This window comes from Mobula hypostoma, chromosome 23 (genome assembly GCF_963921235.1).
Source record: "Mobula hypostoma chromosome 23, sMobHyp1.1, whole genome shotgun sequence".
In the NCBI taxonomy this organism is placed as follows: domain Eukaryota; kingdom Metazoa; phylum Chordata; class Chondrichthyes; order Myliobatiformes; family Myliobatidae; genus Mobula; species Mobula hypostoma.
In genome coordinates, this window is record NC_086119.1 from 35,872,926 (window position 1) to 35,893,150 (window position 20,225).

General features: G+C 38.6%; 2 protein-coding genes across 3 annotated transcripts in view; one reads left to right on the forward strand and one right to left on the reverse strand.

Annotated features, from left to right (window-relative positions):
• Window positions 1-118: 118 nt before the first annotated feature.
• sbds (SBDS ribosome maturation factor) lies at window positions 119-10,561 on the forward strand. The gene is made up of 5 exons (XM_063031966.1): window positions 119-518; window positions 1,670-1,799; window positions 2,159-2,359; window positions 8,316-8,480; window positions 10,203-10,561. Exons 1-5 carry the CDS (start codon window positions 391-393, stop codon window positions 10,329-10,331), a joined length of 753 nt encoding a protein of 250 aa, XP_062888036.1. The 5' UTR covers window positions 119-390; the 3' UTR covers window positions 10,332-10,561.
• A 142-nt stretch (window positions 10,562-10,703) lies between these two features.
• Window positions 10,704-20,225, reverse strand: part of nf2b (NF2, moesin-ezrin-radixin like (MERLIN) tumor suppressor b) — a 60,717-nt gene continuing 51,195 nt past the window's right edge. Inside the window, exons 17-18 of one of the 2 annotated variants that reach the window (XM_063031964.1) lie at window positions 17,327-17,362; window positions 10,704-15,003 (exon numbers count right to left, since the gene is read on the reverse strand). In XM_063031964.1, the coding sequence (XP_062888034.1) occupies window positions 17,354-17,362 (9 nt within the window). In that variant the 3' untranslated portion in view covers window positions 10,704-15,003; window positions 17,327-17,353. The remainder of the gene's footprint in view (window positions 15,004-17,326; window positions 17,363-20,225) is intronic. The other variant, XM_063031963.1, reaches the window with a different exon arrangement.

Consider the following 20,225-nt stretch of genomic DNA (forward strand, 5'->3'; position numbering starts at 1 on the left):
GCGGGACCGAGAGCAACAGGGCCGGGGCTGGGCGTGCGGGACCGAGAGCAACAGGGCCGGGGCTGGGCGTGCGGGACCGAGAGCAACAGGGCCGGGAGCTCAGTTGCGGAGCCGAGAGCACCAGGGCCGGGGGCTCAGTTGCGGAGCCGAGAGCACCAGGGCCGGGGGCTCAGTTGCGGAGCCGAGAGCACCAGGGCCGGGGGCTCAGTTGCGGAGCCGAGAGCACCAGGGCCGGGGGCTCAGTGTGCGGGGCCGAGGCTCGGGATAAACGGGCTGAACCAAGCGGCGAGTTCCCAAGGTAGGAGCCAAAACTCGGGCAAGAGAGGCTGTGGTTACGGTCCGCCCGTGAGGAGTCTGTTGACCGAGGGCTGATTCTGACCCTCAACCAAAATGTCCATCTTCACTCCCACCAACCAAATCCGGTTGACCAACGTAGCGATTGTCCGCATGAAGAGAGCGGGGAAACGCTTTGAAATCGCCTGCTACAAGAACAAAGTAGTGAGCTGGAGGAATGGAGCGTGAGTATCCTGTCCATGCAGTTTGTTACATCTGTTAATGTAATATATCTCCATTTGTTTGTGTTTGTATGTAATTTGGTATTGTCGTGCACTGTTTTTTGAGATAGTATGTATTTATAATAAAGGGGGCTTCTGTTCGTTAAATATCCGAAGGTAGTATAGAGCTTTCTAAGTGGTGACTTCCGTCTCAAAGTTCATCGTGAGTCACGATACTCACTTAAACCTTGATGCTATTCCCACAGATCAGCTGAACATCGAACATAACTTCCTAACCTCTCATTGTCTGATATCTGAATTTGGGTGCCGACCCCTCCCATTCAATTTTGTCATCCTTGCAGCTCTCCTCTCACACGAAGAGTGTGTCCATTCTTAGTTATTTGTGTCTCCTGATCCCGTTGACCAAGAGCTAAAAAAAAAATTAGGACTCATTGAAGAATGAACATAAGGACTAGATCACATGCTTAGAACTTTTTTGAGATATTTTATCTCACATATATACCCTACTATTTACGTTAATATTTTATCTAAGAATATATGTATTAATATATTATTGTGCTTAATCTCACGACAAATAGATTATAATTCTGGAAATAAATAAAACTATAGGGGCTTTTTCCAAAAAGGTCAAATATCTAGGATGACACGGCCAGTGACTGGTGTGATTGCTAATAAAAAAAAAGTTTTGTTCTGATATAATTACATTAAAACTAACACAGTTTATATTTCAGTTTACCACTTCAGAGTTTTACATGACATCATTGAATATCATAGAAATTAAACATATAATTATGGAACTGTAGATGGGGTTGCTAAGATCACGCAATATAATGAAAAGAATTTTCACTCTTTTACAAAAATAACATTAGTAAGAAAAGATTAGTCTCTGTGACAATGCAATATCGACCAAATGAGAATTTTAAGTCAGTTTTTGTTTACTAAAAGTTTGATTCCAATTGGATCACATCCAGTGAAAGCATCTGGTTTTCATTCTGGGTCCTAGGAAGCAAGAGAGAATGCAGTGATACAGACTTTTAGATAACAATCTACTGGATAGGTCAGTGAAGTATGGGTTTTTAAAGAAAGATTTGTGTGGATTTGTTCTGTATGTTTTTATGAACAGCTCTTTATCTCAACCAATTTTGTATTTTCAGGGAAAAGGATCTCGATGAAGTTCTTCAGACACACACAGTGTTTACAAATGTGTCCAAAGGACAAGTGGCAAAAAAAGAGGATTGTGTTGCAGCATTTCAGACAGATAATATGACGGACATATGTAAACAGGTGTGTTTTGACAAAACTTGCAGAAGGAATAAGTTGCATTGAAAGCTATTGCCTGATTGAAAATCGTTATTTTATAAGTTTGCTTTAATGTCATAGTGACAGATTGATATATTTTGGAAGTGTATTCCAATAATTTAAATAAATATTGTATCTGGGTTGCCCAGACTCCACCTGTCCCTGAAGTGCTTCTAACCAACAGTTTAAAATATATAATAAATTGTTATCGTGAGAAACTCTGATGAGAATCAATAGAATCAATATTAATCTCTCCAAATAACTTACGATTGTGTCATTATAATAATTACTCTTTAATACTTCGAATTCAATTTTAAACACAAATAAATATCTTTACCTTTCAGATTTTGGCAAAGGGTGAATTGCAGGTATCTGACAAGGAGCGGCACGCGCAGCTTGAACAGATGTTTCGAGACATAGCAACCATAGTAACAGAGAAATGTGTCAACCCCGAAACGAAGAGACCTTACACCGTGAACCTAATAGAGCGTGCCATGAAGGACATTCACTACTCTGTGAAGGCCAACAAGAGTACCAAGCAGCAGGTAGACTAGCACAAAGCCCTAAATGGTGCAGTTTTTACTGGATATACTGGGGTCTTTAAGTCAGAGTGCATGTTCTGATGTTCACAGTTACAAGAACAAGACTTCCAAATGATTGTTCTGTTGACAAAACAATTTCATCTGTGTTGAGAACACCAGATGTGACAATAAGACCTTTATTTTACCCAATTATACAGGTTTCTTTATGTTTTGTAATTTTTGTTTAAGCTTGCAATATTTACTTTCTACGTTGGCTGGTTCAGCTTTTGAAGTAAGATGAGAGTAGCGATGTATTTTGGGTTTTTTGTTGTTAATTCATTTTTTTGTGCAGATCCAAGCATCGAGCTATCCAGCTTCTCAACAAAACTCACTCAGGTGTAAAGCCTTAACTGTCCCTGCACACTCAGCCACACTCAGGTTGGAGGAACAACACCTTATATTCCGTCTGGGTAGCCTCCAACCTGATGGCATGAACATCGACTTCTCTAACTTCCGCTAAGGCCCCACCTCCCCCTCGTACCCCATCTGTTACTTATTTTATGCACACATTCTTTCTCTCACTCTCCTTTTTCTCCCTCTGTCCCTCTGAATGTACCTCTTGCCCATCCTCTGGGTCCCCCCCCCTTGTCTTTCTTCCCGGACCTCCTGTCCCATGATCCTGTCGTATCCCTTTTGCCTATCACCTGTCCAGCTTTTGGCTCCATCCCTCCCCCTCCTGTCTTCTCCTATCATTTTGGATCTCCCCCTCCCCCTCCAGCTTTCAAATCTCTTACTCACTCTTCCTTCAGTTAGTCCTGACGAAGGGTCTCAGCCTGAAACGTCGACTGCACCTCTTCCTAGAGATGCTGCCTGGCCTGCTGCGTTCACCAGCAACTTTGATGTGTGATGCTTGAATTTCCAGCATCTGCAGAATTCCTGTTGTTTGTCCCTGCACAATTTCAACAGGTTACTTAAAAACTACTGCGACTTCGTTTTCAGTAACTTGTTGATTCAGAAGTCTGGAGAAAGCAGCGCCTGACCAGATTTCTAGGTTGATGTGTACTTGATTTCAAAATCATAGGCTAATACATTATGGCCCATTTTTGTAGATGGTTAACTGTATCCACCGAGATTACTTTTCTTACACCCAAACATGGACAACAGTGGTTTGTGATCAGTAAGGAAAGTGAAGCATCTTGTGGAATTTCTTCACAGCAAGGATGATTCCCAAGGCTTCCTTCTCGAGTTGTCCATATTTCCTTCCTGCTGAGGTCAGTGATCTTGCTGCAGGCACGTCAGTTTTTTTCAGAACCATCAAGGAATATATGGGATTAGACAGCTCCCACCCCATAGTTGAATGCATCCTTCTTGACTACGGTTGACAATTCTCAGTTTTCTTATGTGACAATGTTTTTTTTTCTTTCTACTTTATATGCGCGTATATGTTTCTGCACTTTGGCCCCAGAGGAACCCTGTCTCGTTCAATTGTACCCATGTACAGTTTGAATAACAATTAAACTTGAATTGATCTAATTTGATTTAAAATGTGTCAAAAGAAGGTTACATGACACAATATTCTTCACCTTATCAAAAGCTTCTTGGACTAGCTCCACATGGCACCCTTGTTGAACAGGGCATTGAGTACTGCAGGAAGAAATACTGAATAATGACTGATCATGCCTAAAATTGATCGTAAAGTGCTGACATTCTGATGGTGGAGGCATCTTTAAGATAGTAGTAATGTTTTTGGGAGCAGGGCAGTGACAGAATCCCAGATACTTGATTGAAGACAGCAGGAGGCTGCATTTTTCTGCCCAAAATCTTGTAGCTTGTTCAAAACGTGGTCCAGACATTGGCATAGTTCTGTCTGATCTGTGCCCATCACATTATCAAGGTAAGTGGAACACCGTCAATACCCACTCAGCATGGTGTCCGTAAGCTGTTAGAAAATTGAAGGAGCCGCTGTACATCGAAAGGCAGAGAGGGGAATAAGCCAACACCTTGTGTGTTGTAATGGTGAGAAGCTCCTGTGTATTTTCTGCCAATTCAACCTGGAGGTAGGGTTCAGCAAGTCCAGCTTCACAAGGTATTGACCATCATTCAATTTAGCAAAGAGATCTGCTGGTACCAGTAATGACTGCTGGTGTGTCTACATAGCCACTTTTGAGACCAGCTGAGAAGTCTGCACACAGCCTCAGTGTACCGTTGGCTTTCTTGCTAATGACTATTGGAGCTGCACACATCAGTAGTTGCCATCTTTAATCACTCCAGCTTGTTGTAGGCAATCTAGCTCTTGCTGAACGATTGGTAAGGCTGCGTATGGTACCGGTCTTTTGGAACGGAAGACTAGCTTTGTGTCTGAACAAAGATGGAATTCTGCTTGCAGTTTGGTCCATCGACCTATACCTTCTTCAAACACTGCTGCATAGCGCTATTATAGTTGTTGTATGGTCTCGTGTACTGATGGTGGTATGGCGTCAAATGACATGATTTGAACAACCAATATCTTCATACAGACCTCATCCAGAGGGATGCTCCAGAGATCAAGCTTGTCCATCCAGTCAATGCCAAGGACATTCAGGTCTGGCTGGTCTGTTGGGTAACACACACTGTTGATTTGGTTACCATTCAGCTCCACCATGCAGTTTAGCTCATCAATCAGCTGGAGGGTTCCACACAATGCACTGCAGAACGTGATGAGTTGATTAGACTGGTAGGGACCGAAGTGCCCACTACTTGCTTTTGGAGATGATACAGTGTCAAACACCACCACTGAGTTGAAGCTTAACCAATTGATTTTTGATAAATACATTGATGTACCATCTCCTGGGGGTGAAGTTTACTTTGAACATGACCATTAAACTTCTTGTACATCTTGATGGCTTTTATAACTTCTTGTGCTGTGTTTCACTAGCCGGGAAGACAGTGAAGGACGGCAAAATTCTTTGTTACTATGGTGTTGGCATTTGCTGCAAATGTGTTTCTTGTATTGACAGGTTTTTTTGCATTATGCCATGCAGCACAGTTCCAACAAGCTGTGTTTGGCTATTTGGAGACCTACTGAGTGATGATGTCTGGGCCATTGGAAACTGCATTGACATGGTTCTGTTTGACCAGTATGGAATTCTGTTTCAAGTTGACATTCTTTAGTGACAGCTTGTATAGTAATATCAGGGTCTTGATCCAGTCTAGCCAGTAGCCGTTTGTGAATGTCTGCTTTGCCAAGTGCCTGAAATCTGCAAATAAAAATCAGATATTTGAACTGTGATTCAGTCATGTTACCCATCTTGAACTTTTCACATTCGCGATTGATGATACCAGCATATGTGATGAAGTCATCTGCATCGTGTTTAACATCTTTTAGGCAAGGGTAGCAAACACCGAAGAGAGATGACTACTCTCCAAAAAAGCTTGCTGGCTGTTGGACAGTTTCATCAAATGGTAGGTCACACGGGATCTGAGGCAGGATGAAGTTGAAATAACATTCATATTCAACAGTACCCAATTTTCAGAGGAAAGTATGTGTCTTCCACGAGTCATCTTTACTGGCAAACTTGACCTGGAATATATCTTCGTAATGTTTGAACCATGATCATTGCTACTTCTAAGCTGTGTCGGTGCATGGCCATTTAGTAACTGAAATGCTCCCAAGCACATAGCCTTTGTTGCTGCACAGCTGGTATTTTCTTTTACATAATTTTAATATAATTGTGAAATATCCTGTAATTATATGTTAATGAATATTATCCATAAATTTTCTAAATAATAAATGTACCACAACCTTCACTTTGAAACATTTTAGAGCTTCAGTGTTTGTATTTACATTGCTGGTGTTTCAAGTTACAACACTGTTACAAATTGTAACAATAAACATGGAATGGAAATCAGTAGTCATTGTAAATAAACTGCCAGCCTTCGGAAAGCTGCCAACACAGTCCAGTCAATACTCGTAGTATGCATATTACAAAACAAAATGCCAGTTTTCAAGCTGTAAATTTTTTTTTCTCAGAGCAATGGTTGGTCCACACAGCTGTAAAAACAAATGGAGGAAACTGATCCTGATTTAAACATAACTCACAAAGTGGCATCAAACTGGAAGTTGGTAATGGACGCAACAACTGACTCATATGAGTTCTTTTCGGTGTTTAACACCAATGTTGTTGGACTCAATAATAACCTGCTGGTCAAGGTTTTGATTAACTTCAGCTGGGCAGTCCAGAATTGAGCTTGCTGCTATTGTAGAATTGCTCTCAAGTCTTCTGAGAAAATTGTTTTGTTGTTATAATACAGCAGCTTGTCACCAATTTGTTGTTTGTTTGCCCAATAATTACTGATGAGACCCAAAGCCAGGAGATAGAATAAAGCCAGAACTCGAAATAAACCTTTATTCAGTCAAACCACTCAACTACAAAAATCTCAAAACTCAACAATACGTCCCGAAGCAGGACTAATTAAATACTTTACTCAAGAAGACTCAAGATGTTGATAGGAATGACGATCAATCAGTGAAAGTCAGCCTGGGATTGGTTGTCAGCTGACCAGTAGGCATTGGTTGTTTTGGCTTGCTGTAACAGATATCAGGAGATGCAGTGTCTGATCTGCTCTTGCAACCACGTTATTTGTATAGCTGGTCCAATTATTTACAATGAATGGTGACTGTCAGGATGCTGATGGTGGAGGTTTCAGTGATGTTCATCCCATCAAGTAATGGGTGAGGGATTAGACTCTCTCATTACACTTGGTCGTTGCATGGTATTTTTGTGGCACACATTACTTGCCATGTATCTGCTTATATCTGTACAGGTACAGGTGTGAACTGTCAGTTGCTGTAAATTTGTAGTTAAACATGGTGTAAACATCAGCTGACTTACTCACTTCTGACCTTTATGACGGATGGGAAGAACATTGAAGCAGCTGAAGGTGGTTGGGCCTAGAACACTGTCTAAGAAACTCCTGCAATGATACCTGGGGTTGAGATGACTGACTTCCAAAATTCACAACCATTTTCCTTTGTGCAAAATGTTACTCCAGCCATCAGTGTTAAAAATCCTTGAATCTTAAGTTTATATTTGTGCTCTTTAAAACAAAGGAATTAAAGCTGTCCTGCAGTATTATTCTTGAAATTGGCATGTTGACAGGGATGATATTTATGTATCACCACCAGTTGTCTAGATGATAGTGGTACAAATGAATGGAGGTTGACAGCTCAACCTTCTACTTCTGCTGCTCGGAAGTGCTGGACAGTCAGTGAAGATACTGCATTTGTTTTGAACAAGTATGGGAGAATATCCCTGAACCCTTTCCTCTGTCCACCTGGTGTCCTCTTCCCAAAAGTGATTTTGAAATTTGATGTTTTTTTTCAGGAGTTTGGTAACTGGTTCAGTGGTAGAGAGAGAACTTTTAGAGATGCTGGCTTTCAGTTTAGAAGTTTGACCCGAGGCACCATTTGGACTGCTGAGATGCACACATAAAGCAATCATGGTGTTACTGGAAAGAGTTCAACAAAGTAGATTTTTTAAACCAAGTGTGTGTGTATGTATGTATATATATGTTACCATATATAACTCTGAGGTTCATTTTCTTGTGGGCATACACAGCAACTACAATTTTTCCCAGTGAATGTAATGCTCAACCAATTATGACTGTACATTCATCTTACTTTCATCTAAAATTTATCTGTTATATTTGACTATATTTCAGAAGTAATCTATGCAAAAGAAACATTATTTGAAAAAATAAATTTGTAAAGGAATTAATGCATTATTGCAGGTAAGGTTCCACTGGACACAAGTCAGAAACAGGTTTTTGGATTAATATTTGAGTATCAGTAGTGTAATGTTAATGCTGTAGAAACAAATCCAGATTAAATTACATTACAGTGCTGATGTTTAAATGTGCGTATGTAAATTCTACTTGCTTAAATGTTCCAGTGTACAGAACCAAAGTAACTAACTTTTAATTTATCTTTTCATATGTAAAGGCATTGGAAGTTATCAGACTGCTCAAGGATAGTATGCAGATTGAACGTGCTCACATGAGACTCCGACTCAGGATTCCAATAAAGGATGGAAAGCGGCTTAAGGAAAAACTGAAGCCACTGATTAAAATGATGGAAAGCGAAGAATTTGCTGAAGATTTAGATGTTGTAAGTTTTTTTTTACATTCCTGGTATATTGGAGTATCATAATCAATGCTATTGGTTTGAAGATTTCAGATTTGGATTAGTTTACTTTCATGTTCACTAGGGTGCAATGTGATTTCTTGGCTTGTATTAAAATCATAGTTTAATCGCTCAAAACATATTTAATCTCTCAATTTTTTTTCTAGTTTGATAAAAATTGTTTATCTGCATATCCAGTGAAACCATGTTAATTCATTGGACCTAAACATTAATAAATGGAATTTATTTTTTTAGATTATGAAGACCCGTAGTCCTCTTTTATTGTCATTTAGTAATGCATGCATTAAGAAATGATGCATTATTTCCTCCGGTGTGATATCATAAAACACAGGACAAACCAAGACTAAAAAAACTGACAAAACCACATAATTATAACATATGGTATTGTTGCACTGTTGTAACTATAACTTGATGAAGAAGTCCGTGAGCACAGTAAAGTTCAAAGTTTCTCAAATGTCCCACATTTCACGCAGACAGGAGAAGGAAGAAAACCTCTCCCTGCCATGCTGACCACAATCCAACTCTGAGTCATGGGAAAACTTCGAGCTCTGATCAGCTGACACTGAGTACTGAGCGCCATCTCTGTCCGAGCGATTCGACCTCTTTCTCGGTCGCCAACAGTGGGCAAGGCCGGGGATTTTGAGGCCTACCCTCCGAAAGATTCCCGACCGCGCAGTAACGACAGCAGTGAACGAGCGTTTCAGAAATTTTTCCAGATGTTACTGTGCTTTCACATTCATTCTCCATCAAATCAGAATTGTCCACACCCCCTATTTAACAGATACGACATCATTTTTCACTGGAGAGCTGCTAACGCGCAGCGCGCTGCCATCTTCTCCTCCCGCCTTTATCAAAGATGTTAAGATATTTCAATGCAATAAATTTGTAATGAGTCAGAGTTCTACAAAATACAAATGGACCCTTTGTCCCACAACGTCTGCACTGATCCTCATGCCTACCAATACTAATTCCACTTGCCTGCATTAATTCCATATCCCTCCTCCTCATTCTCGTACTTGTAGAAATCCTCTTAAAGTGCTTTACTGTTCCTGCATACACCACCATTTATGGCAGCTCAATTTGTATTCTGGCTACTTTTTATGTGACAGTAACATCCTTATAATTTTTTTCTCTAGCTTAATCATGTGAGATATTAGCTGATTTGATTGCATAAAACACCAGTTGTTGATTATTTAAGAAATACTGACTCCAGGAAATAAAACAATACTAAGTTCAGCAGGGTTAAAAAATGTTATAATTCTGTTAATATTTCCTATGTGGAATTAACATGTCTTAACTGAGGTGGAAAACAGGTGTTGGCCTACTCTGGGATGCTGCAGACATCAGACTGAGTACTAGTCATTGTAGGTAACTATTGACTTTTACCGAGAAATGTTGTTGGCTGGATACCAACTGATGTTTGGCTAACCTGTGCTTTATCATCCTCTTTGGTCTACTAAAATTCACACATGCATACCCACTGCATAGCTGCAGGGTTGAAATATAAAGGGAATTAAGCTACACACTTGTTGATGGAAGGGATAGAAAGATTTGAGATCTGAAATTTCTTTGAATGTTAGATTACACAGCCAGCAGCTGCAGAAATTTTCTGATGGTCCAAATGGCCATTTGATTTTTTTTCGCTTTGGTAATTAAATAGAAATCATCTTTATGATTTTACTTCAGGTATGTTTGATTGATCCTGGTTGCTTCAGAGAAATTGATGAACTAATCCGACAGGAAACAAAGGGAAAGGCTTCCCTGGAAGTTCTCAGCTTAAAGGAGGTGGAAGAAGGTGATGAAAAACTTGAATAAGTTGTTCATGGAAGCTTTGGTCCAGTTGCAAAACCACGTATTCTTAAAGCACACTGGTACCAATAAATAATCCATTTAAAGTGCACTGAAACTGTGTTTGCTTCAGTGGGACCGGAAAACGAATAAATAATATACAATTTTTAATCCTTAATCCACTTGATATTCTATTCTATTCTTACATTATTTTCTCTTGTATTTAATTAAAATGTGTATAAAGATACTAAAACATTGCTTTGGGGATTTCTTTTCTTGAACTTGTATAGTTACATGACTGTAATGCTGGTGTTCGTTTGCTTTGAATTATGAGTATTCTGAAGTTCCATTTAGCCAAGAGAACATTTTATCACAATATTGAAAAGTCCACAAAAAGTTTTGGATACAGCCTCGTCCATCACAAGCAAAGACCTCCCCATCATTGAGCACATTTACAAGAAAGCAGCATCCATTAAAGACCTCCATCATCCAGGCTATGCGTTCTGATACCGTCGGTCCCACATCACCATGTTCAGGAAGTTACCCTACAGCCATCAGACTCCTGAACCAGTATGGATCACACATCATGTCTCAACGCTAAACTGACTCCACAACCTATAGATTCACTTTAAAAGGACTCTTCAACACCACAGTGGTGTAGTGGTTAGTGCAACACCATTACAGCTCAGGGCGTTGGGAATTTGGAGTTCAATCCCGGCGTCCTCTGTAAAGAGTTTGTATGTCCTCCCCTTAGAATGCCTGGGTTCATTCCAGGTGTTCCAGTTTCTTTCCACAGTCCAAAGACATGCCGGTTAGTAGGTTAATTCATCATTGTAAATTGTCCTGTAATTAGGCTACGGTTAAGTAGGGAGTTGTTAGGGGTTGCTGAGTGGTGCAGCTTGAAGGACCATAAGGGCCTATTCCACACTGTATCTCTAAATAGATAACTAAATAAACTTGTTCTCAGTTTTTTTTTATTATTTGCATAATTTGTCAACTTTTGCACATTAGTTGTTGGTCAGTCTTGGTTATAGTCTTTCATAAATTCTATAGTTTTTTTTGTTTCCTGTAAATACCTGCAAGATAAATCTCAAGGTACATCTGCTGATATATACTCTACATACTTCGATAATAAATTTACTTTGAGCTTGTAGTGGTAGAAATACACTGAAACAAGAAGTGAGTCACTTACCACAGAATATTTGCTCTTACACTGTTCAAAAGAAACTTAGAAGATTATTATTGTTAATTTCATCAGAATGTGAGCAAGCACTTATCAGATACAGACCTGGTCATTTATTAGTTAAAGTCTGAATGGTCAAACCCCACTGCAATTGGCTACAAACTGTGTCATTGGTCTTGATGAATCTGACCACCTCATGGAATACACTTGTAACAGTTTTTCATAGATAGTGACCGGCCATCTCTACTGCATTGTCACATTGATTGTGTGATCCTTAAGTTTCATTGTTGTAGCACCGATGAAACAAGGCTTTAACCATAGAGTTTGAGACATGGCCCTGACTGTTAGGACAAATACCATAGGTGACACAATGACTACTGTTGATGTTATGTTATAAAGCTATTCAAATTTCAAATGTCTTCTGCAGTTTAGTCACTCCAGATTTTGTCCAGCTGTGGAGTATCTGTAATTACATCTGCAATTACTTATTATTAATAAGTATACCACATTGTTGGAACTGTCTATAATACCTATACATTGCTACATTTTTGGCACTGCAGCAGTGGAAAGAGTTTGGGAAGGATTAAAAATGATTAAAGGAAAATGTTATGCAGCAGGTTGCAACGACTGGGAAGCAGGAACTCCAGAGAACGAAGTGTATATCCAACTGAAGTAAATTAAATATTTAAATTGTTGGCTAATTTCCAGTAGAAATTGTTATATAGTGAGGAAAATTGCTTAATAGTATCTACAACTGTACAGGATTGTCACAATGGAGATGAACTCAGTGTGACAGACAGCACAAAGAATTGCAAACGATCTCTAAAATTTATATCATGCAATTTACTTCACTCCCAGCTATGCGAAGTATCATGGATAGATGGAGTACGTCTCTCACTTTTCTTAAGGTACATCTGATAAATACTTAGTGCACAACAAATATTAAGGTAACCAGCATTGCAGTGTGTGGGGTTGGATATATAAAATCATAATTGTTTATTTTGAACATACAGTTCAGGAATACACAATTTACTGTGTCCTTTATTGCCTGATACAGGTGTAAGGAAAGTTGCTTAAATTCTGGAAACAATGCAGACAATACAAATACAAAATAAATAAATCATACAAATTTAGATAATAAATTGCTGTGAATAGATGAACAAGCAAATTTTGCAAAATATTAAGACAGTCAAAGAACAAGCAACTTTTATCAATTCTAATATGTAATGTTCTTCAAACCCCATCTTTCTGAATCTATCCTTTAAACCTTGCTTCGTCTGAATATAATATGCACTGTATAAAGTATTTTCTGGCTCTTAATATAGCCAATTAGTTGTGTGTAATTGATCATGGTTTAAACATGCTTAAGTTTCTGCATTCCATCAAACTGCTGTAATAAAAATGCATCTTTAAAGTAACCTCAGTGGAAACAAATGCCAAGTTGGTAAAATAGACAGATGATAACCACATTTAATGACATAACCAAACACGTATCCAAGTGAATGAGCTTATATAAATTCTGAACATTTTAATAGCAAGAACAGAAACATCTTTTTACTGAACGTTGTTTATGAAAATAATCAATGAAAAAATACACTATAAAACTGCGAACAACTTCAATCAGCATGTTTATATGCTTAGTTTAGTCAAAGCATTCTTTCAAGAAAGTGTTTTTATCCTCATTTCTTCTGAGGAAAAGCTAACTTGGCATTGTAAGCTGTACTAAAGTGTACCAATGATGTGAAAATAAAGTTCAAATGAAATTTAAACAGCAAAACCAGTTTCTCACATTGCTGCGAATCTTTCTAAAACAATGAGAGTGGACCTTCTAAATGTTCCAGCTAATCTTAATAATGAAAATTCACATCAAACCACTCAATAGGCAATCTTTTGTTTCTCCCTGTGAATTAAATATGGCTCGTCTCCTTAAAGTATCTTGAATTTTCTATAGCTATAGAGATCTTTTCCACATTAATTTTCTGCCATTTACAACAAAACCCCATGATCACAAAACTCATGAAATGCAGAGACTGGAAATTTTAAACACCAGAATATGCTGGGAACACTCAGTAAATCATGTACCATCTGCAGAAAGAAAAAGCTAACTTTTTAAACTCCAAAGACTTTTCATCAGAGCTGCAAAGAAACCCTCCATTTTCCACTTTTGACAAAATGTCCATGAAATATTGACTTTAACTCTCTTTCCTCAGAGGTAGTCTGACCTGACAAGTGTTTACAGCATTTTGTTTTTTTAAATCATGATCATCCTTAGTTAAGGATGAATATATTCTTATAATTGAATTTTTGCAAACAAATTGATTCAATTGAAGAAATGCAAACCTACACATATCTGTTGATTGGAAACCACCAAATTATTATGCAAATGCCAACGTATGGAAATTACGCAAACCTATTTGAATTATTTTCACTATCTTGTTGGAATCTGAAAATGTCTCATTTTATAGCTCTGTATTTAACAGAACATTTTGAAGACTTGTTGTTTTTTTGAGAAGCTATCAAGAATTTGCACAAAATAGTTTCACATACATCAGGTCTAAAACATTAGTGTATTACAACAAAGTAAGACTGATTACAAAAAGAAAGATTGTGATTTTATAATTTTATGCTCATACCTACCAATCCAACGCACCCCATGCGGACTTTATAGGTTTGGTCACGTTCAATTTTATTTTGTTATAAAAACTCAATTAAAATGATGTGTATATGAATGTCTTATATTCTTGGGCATTGTACTATTATCATTTAAATATCACTAACCATTACTACAAACATTAACCAAGCTATAAATGTAGTTTGACGAAGATTTTTAAATATTTGCAACAAATTGGATGGGTCTAATCATCATTAGGAAGTCATAGTTTTTAGTGTTAACATTTCAATACAGTACAACATAGTACTCTTAAATGACAACCAGTACAACATGCGAAATAAACATCTTTGAAATAAAATGCTGGACAATGAATTTATAGAGGTGAAATACTAATATTCACCGCTACAGGTTTTCATCTGAGTGGTGAAAATGATAAAACAATAATAGAGGAGCAAGTTGGATGAAATCAGCAAATGGATCCATGTTTTTGACTATTTGTGAATAAATAACATTTTTAATATGGATGGCTAAGTATCCTGACTGAAGCATAAATGATTCCATTAGTCCATAATCATATTTAGAATAAGCAGCAAAGGCACTAACATTTAGTGTTATAACTGGGAATTACACATAACATTTCCCATTTAGTGTAGCTATATATGCTCAGTGACTTAAACACACCAGTCTTTGCCAGTATGCAAATCATTATATTTGTAGTTTCAAACAGAATTCCTCTTCTTTTATAAAACAAATTGCTGAAGTTCCTTAAAAAAATTGTGCTGAATTCACTTCTTGGCTCTGGAATGCAAGTAGATCAAACTCGTGAGCGGACCAGAGTTTTGTGAAAGTCAGAGTTCTTCCAAAAAGGCCACTTGTGTCTTTGCAGTTACACTCTGTAAATTAAGCTGTTGAATTAAAGCAAAAAACACATTAATAAATTGTTGAGAGAATATCTTTCAAATTTTTTCACGAACAAGTTTCCAAATAATATCCAAGTCTTATCCCTGTATTGTATTACTGTGTGGCAAGGTAACTTTCCTATGGAAAATACATGTGGCTACCAACAAAAAGGAGGGTTACATTAGTTGGAATGGTTTTAAATGCCAAGTTCATTCATTCAAGGATCAACTTTATTCGCCATATACTTTTACATTAACAGTGAATTACGGTAAACTGGAACACACTGGGCCCCAATACATTTTGGTCCAAATAAACAGCTGCCCTAATTAGCCAAAGTTTCATGGAAATAGTTGAGGTTTAAAAAAAAACTGTTCAACTGAGTAACAAGTTGTGTATTTAAATGAAGTACAGATCAAGTTACATTATCAATACTACTACAGTACTATAAAACTGTATTAGCTCCTAATAGTTATCGATTGAGGAATTCATCCAGAGTATGCTGCCATGTTCTTTTGATTGATTGTAAATGAACAAAATCAGCAGACACCTAGTGCAGAAAATGAACTAACTTCATACAATGCTTTTGACAATTGCATGCTCCGAATCTTCATTTTCATTGAAACATTCAAAATGATTGTTGATACCTTCAAATCTTTGTAGTTCCTAACTTGAAACAGTGAAATCATTTCATTTTCACTTCTAGGTATTTCTGGCATGTCCAAGTCAGAATGCTTGAAACCACGGTGAACAAAACAATTCTAAATTGTCTTACTGCTCATTTCTTGCCAACTATAAGTGACAAAGGTTACTGTTTTTTGAACCCAAAACGTCAGCATGACATATGCTGGTGATATTAAACCCAATCCTGATTCTGCAACTGATGCTATTCAAAAACTGTTCACTGTAAGCACGGCAGAGTGTCAAACAGCCATACAAATGCACGCAACTGACGCTAGTCAGAAACTGTTCAGCAACAGTATCCAATCCCAATTAAGTGGTATGGTGCCCCAAATAAATGAAGAGAATGCTGGCTATTTTCTTTATTTTTGTTCTTTAAGAGTTGTCCCAAAGAAGCTGCTGCCTCTATTAACTGTGCAATTAACCAGAATCCACTGTATTCGGAATTGGTTGTGGTTTGTTGGCACTACTTGCAACATAAAACAACAACATGCAACTTTAGGGAATAAAAATAAAATTAGAAGCACTGATACCGAATAAATATGCATAAACGCACAAATATCAGAATTATTTAGTACAAGGTAAATTGTACTATAAAAAGTGCTCTAAAGTATTTTCAGTGCAGTGTACTAACTGAGGTAGTAGATAGAAGGGGTTGGGGGGTAGAGCTAACGAGAGTGGTCAATCAGATTAATTGCCTGGGTGAAGAAACTTTTAAAATCAAATTAGGTTTTTGTTTTATAGCCCTATATAGCACTTGCCAGAAGGGAACTTGTGGGTGAAGGAATTTGTGGGGTGGATAGTGTGCCCAGAATGATTTTTCCTGCCTGCTTTCTTGTCTTGGACACATACAAGTCCTGCAGTGATGGTACACCGCAACTAATGACCTTTTCTGCTGTCCTGACAGTTTGCCGTAGTTTTCGCATATTGTGAGAGGATACAGCACCTTTATCAGACAGTAAGGGCTGATGTGAGGATATCCTCTACAATGGCAATGAAGAATTGCATGAGCATGTTCTGTGGAAGATGGAATTTTACCAACTGCCACAAGTAGTACATCCTCTTCCTAACATTTTTGTTAATGGAGCAGATACGGTTCTCCCACGAGGTCCTGTGAAATAATGAAGATCAGAAACCTGAATGTTGAAACTGTGCTAACTGTAGAGTTATTAATGATGAGTGGGTGGAACAGAAGTACATTTCTCCTGAAGTCAATATATATCGCGATCGTTTTGAGGGCAATCAGCTCCAAGTTGTTGTGATTACAGCAGGACACTAAGCTTGTTTCCTTCCTTGTGGTACTTGGAGTTGTCGCGTCTGACAATTAGTTCAATGACAGTGGTGTCATCCACAAGCTATCAGATTAACTGATGGGTTCACTGGAGACACAGTCACTGGTGTATAAAGAAAATGGGAAGACACTCCTGTGGCGCATATCCCCACATCCTGACTGAGCAGGATATGGAGATGTGTAGCCTAGTCTCACATACTGCCTCCTGTCAGAGCAGAATTTGTTATCCACTGCAGATGGAACCTGGTATGTTAACTTTGGAGAATTTCTCTTGTAGAAGCTCAAGGATAATGGTATTGAAGGCTGAACTGAAATCACGGGAGTATCAAGCCCAGACGAATGTTAACTGCATTACTCACAGATCTGTTGGCTCTGTAAGGCGAACTTCAGTGGATCTAAAAAAAAATTAGAGTTATAGATTTGAGAAATTATATGACTGGCCTTTCAAATGTCTTCATTGTGACTGATGTGAGTGCAACTGGCCTGTAGTCATTCAGTACAGTGATCATTGAATTTTTTGGGGGGACTGGAGTAATAACATTTTTTGAAACATGCTAAACAGTTTAAGAGACTGATTGAAAATGATTCTGAAGACTTCGGACAGCTGGTTAGCACCATGTTTAAGAACTGCAGGGGAGATAGAGTCGGGGCTAGCAGCCTTGATATTTTGCTTCCTAAACAGCATTGTCACCTCCTCTTCCTTCACAACAAAGGTGTCTGTCACTAGTGATGGTCTGCTGAATGGACACTAGAAGGGATCTTTGAAGTGTGATCTAGCTGCAGTGGAACGCGTTTAAATGATTAAGGAGGGGATGCCTTATTTTATCATTTGGAATGGATGGAAAGCTTCTCCAGACTAAAGAACAGTACTTTACAGATAACTGGTTCTCCAGATTGACTGAATATTGGCACTTGGCAGCTGTGATTGCCTTCTCCAGCTCTTACTTGGCCTTTTTGAAATCCCTGTTATCTCCACTCCTGTAAACCTCCTCCTTCTCCAGATGCAGCTGTCTAAGCTGTGTGTTGAACCAGGGTTTATTATTTCTAATGTTGGTGATTGTTTTAGTGCAGATGCAGGCATCTTCAATCGGCGGATCGGAACATTTTTAAAAATAGATGCAAGGTAGTTTCTTAGCAGCAGTGGTTTTATCATACCTTTTTTTTTAGAACTTTCAAATGTCTCAGATCCTCTTGCACACATGTAATTGAAAGCCAACATGCAAGTGCAACGAGCCATCCCAAAGGCAAAATGGTTATGATGGCTTCAGTTGAGGAGGTTTTGAGAACACAAGTAACTATGCCTTTCTGCAATTATATGGGAACTCGGTGAGAATATTAGAGGAAAGATGCATGGATAGAGGAATAGTTGACAGGCAGGAAGTAGTGAGTGGAAATAAAGGTAACTTTGTTTGGTTGTCTGCCAGTGACTAGTGGTGTTCTCGGTGAGAAGGGTTAGGAGTCTTAATCTCCTAACCTTTGTTCAGAAAGTACATTGGAAATTCATTAGACACGTTCCAGGTAGAGCAGATTTGTTATTATCGACAGTTTAAGGAGACCAGGGTAGAATTTTCTGGGCTTTATAAAACTGAACAATCCTCAGTGAAATGTAAAAAATTATTAGTGTTTGATCAGCTGGATGAAAGGCAGATATTTCCCCTTGCTGAGAAGTCTAGAATCATAGTTTGCAGTCTTAGAATAAGAGACAAGTCATTTAGGATTGAAACGAGGAATGAAATACAAGTGTGGCAAACCTTTGGCATTCTCAACTTCAATTTGTTTCAAATAGATAAAAGACCATAAGACCAAAAGACATAGGAGCAGAATTAAGCCATTCAGTCCATCAAGTCCGCTCCGCCATTTCATCATGGCTGATCCCAGATCCCATGCAACCCCATAGACCTCTCACCATATCCCTTGATGTCCCAACCAATCAGGAATCTATCAACTTCTGCTTTAAATATACCCACAGACTTGGCCTCCACTGCAGTCTGTGGCACAGCATTCCACAGACTCATCACTCTTTGGGCTAAGATAATTCCTCCCTACTTCTGTTCTAAAAAGTCGCCCCTCAATTTTGAGACTGTGCCCTCTAGCTTTGGATACCCCCAGAGGAAACATCCTCTCCACATCCACCTCCTCTAGTCCTTTCAACATTTGGTAGGTTTCAATGAGATCCCCATGCATTCTTCTAAATTCCAGTGTGTACAGGCCCAAAGCTGCCAGACGCTCCCCATATGTTAACCCCTTCATTACTGCGATCACCCTCATGAACCTCCTCTGCATTCTCTCCAATGACAATGCATCCTTTCAGAGGTAAGTGGCCTAAATCTGTTGACAATACTCCCAGTGCAGCCCGACTATTGTCTTATAGTGCTGAAGGCTTTACCTCCTTGTTTTTAATATTTTATTCCCTTTCAAATAAATGCCAACATTGAATTTGCCTTCTTTACCACAGACTCAACCTGTGAATTAACCTTCCGGGAGCCTTGCTCAAGACTCTCAATTCCCTTTGCACCTCTGATATTTGAACTTTCTCCCCACTTAGATAATACACTATGGATCCCTTTACCAAAATACATTATCATACATTTCCCAACACTGTATTCCATCTGCCACCTTTTTGCTCATTCTTCCAATTTGTCCAAGTCCTGCTGCAATTACGTTGCTTCCTCAGCACTACCTACCCCTCCACATGTTTTCATATCATCCACAAACTTTGCCACAAAGCCATCAATTCCATTATCTAAATCACTGACAAATAATGTGAAAAGTAGCAGTCCCAAAACTGACCCCTGAAGAACACCACTAGTCACTGGCAGACAACCAAAGTTACCTTTATTTCCTTTACTTCCTGCCTGTCAGCTATTCCTCTATCCATGCATCTTTCCGCTAACACCATAGGATTTTATCTTGTAAGCAGCCTCATGTGAGATACCTTATCAAATGCCTTCTGAAAATCTAAATAAATGACATCCACTGCCTCTCCATTGGCCACCATGCCTGATACTTCCTCAAAGAATTCTAACGGATTTGTCCGACAAGATTTCCCTTTACAGAAACCACGTTGACTTTGACTTATTTTATTATTAGCCTCCAAGTACCCCGAAACTTCATCCTTAATAATGGACTCCAACACCTTCCTAACCAAATAACTGGCCCATAATTTACTCTTTTGTCTTTGTCCTTTCTTAAAGAGTGGAGTGACATTTGCAATTATCCAGCAAGTGATCCTTGAAAGATCATGACCAATGCATCCGT

Excerpts from the sequence above, each read along its gene's own strand:
- sbds (XM_063031966.1), top strand. The coding sequence starts at position 391 with ATGTCCATCTTCACTCCCACCAACCAAATCCGGTTGACCAACGTAGCG. Across the intron at positions 519-1,669 it reads GTGAGCTGGAGGAATGGAGC|GGAAAAGGATCTCGATGAAG; the intron begins GTGAGTATCCTG and ends TTGTATTTTCAG. Across the intron at positions 8,481-10,202 it reads TTGCTGAAGATTTAGATGTT|GTATGTTTGATTGATCCTGG; the intron begins GTAAGTTTTTTT and ends ATTTTACTTCAG.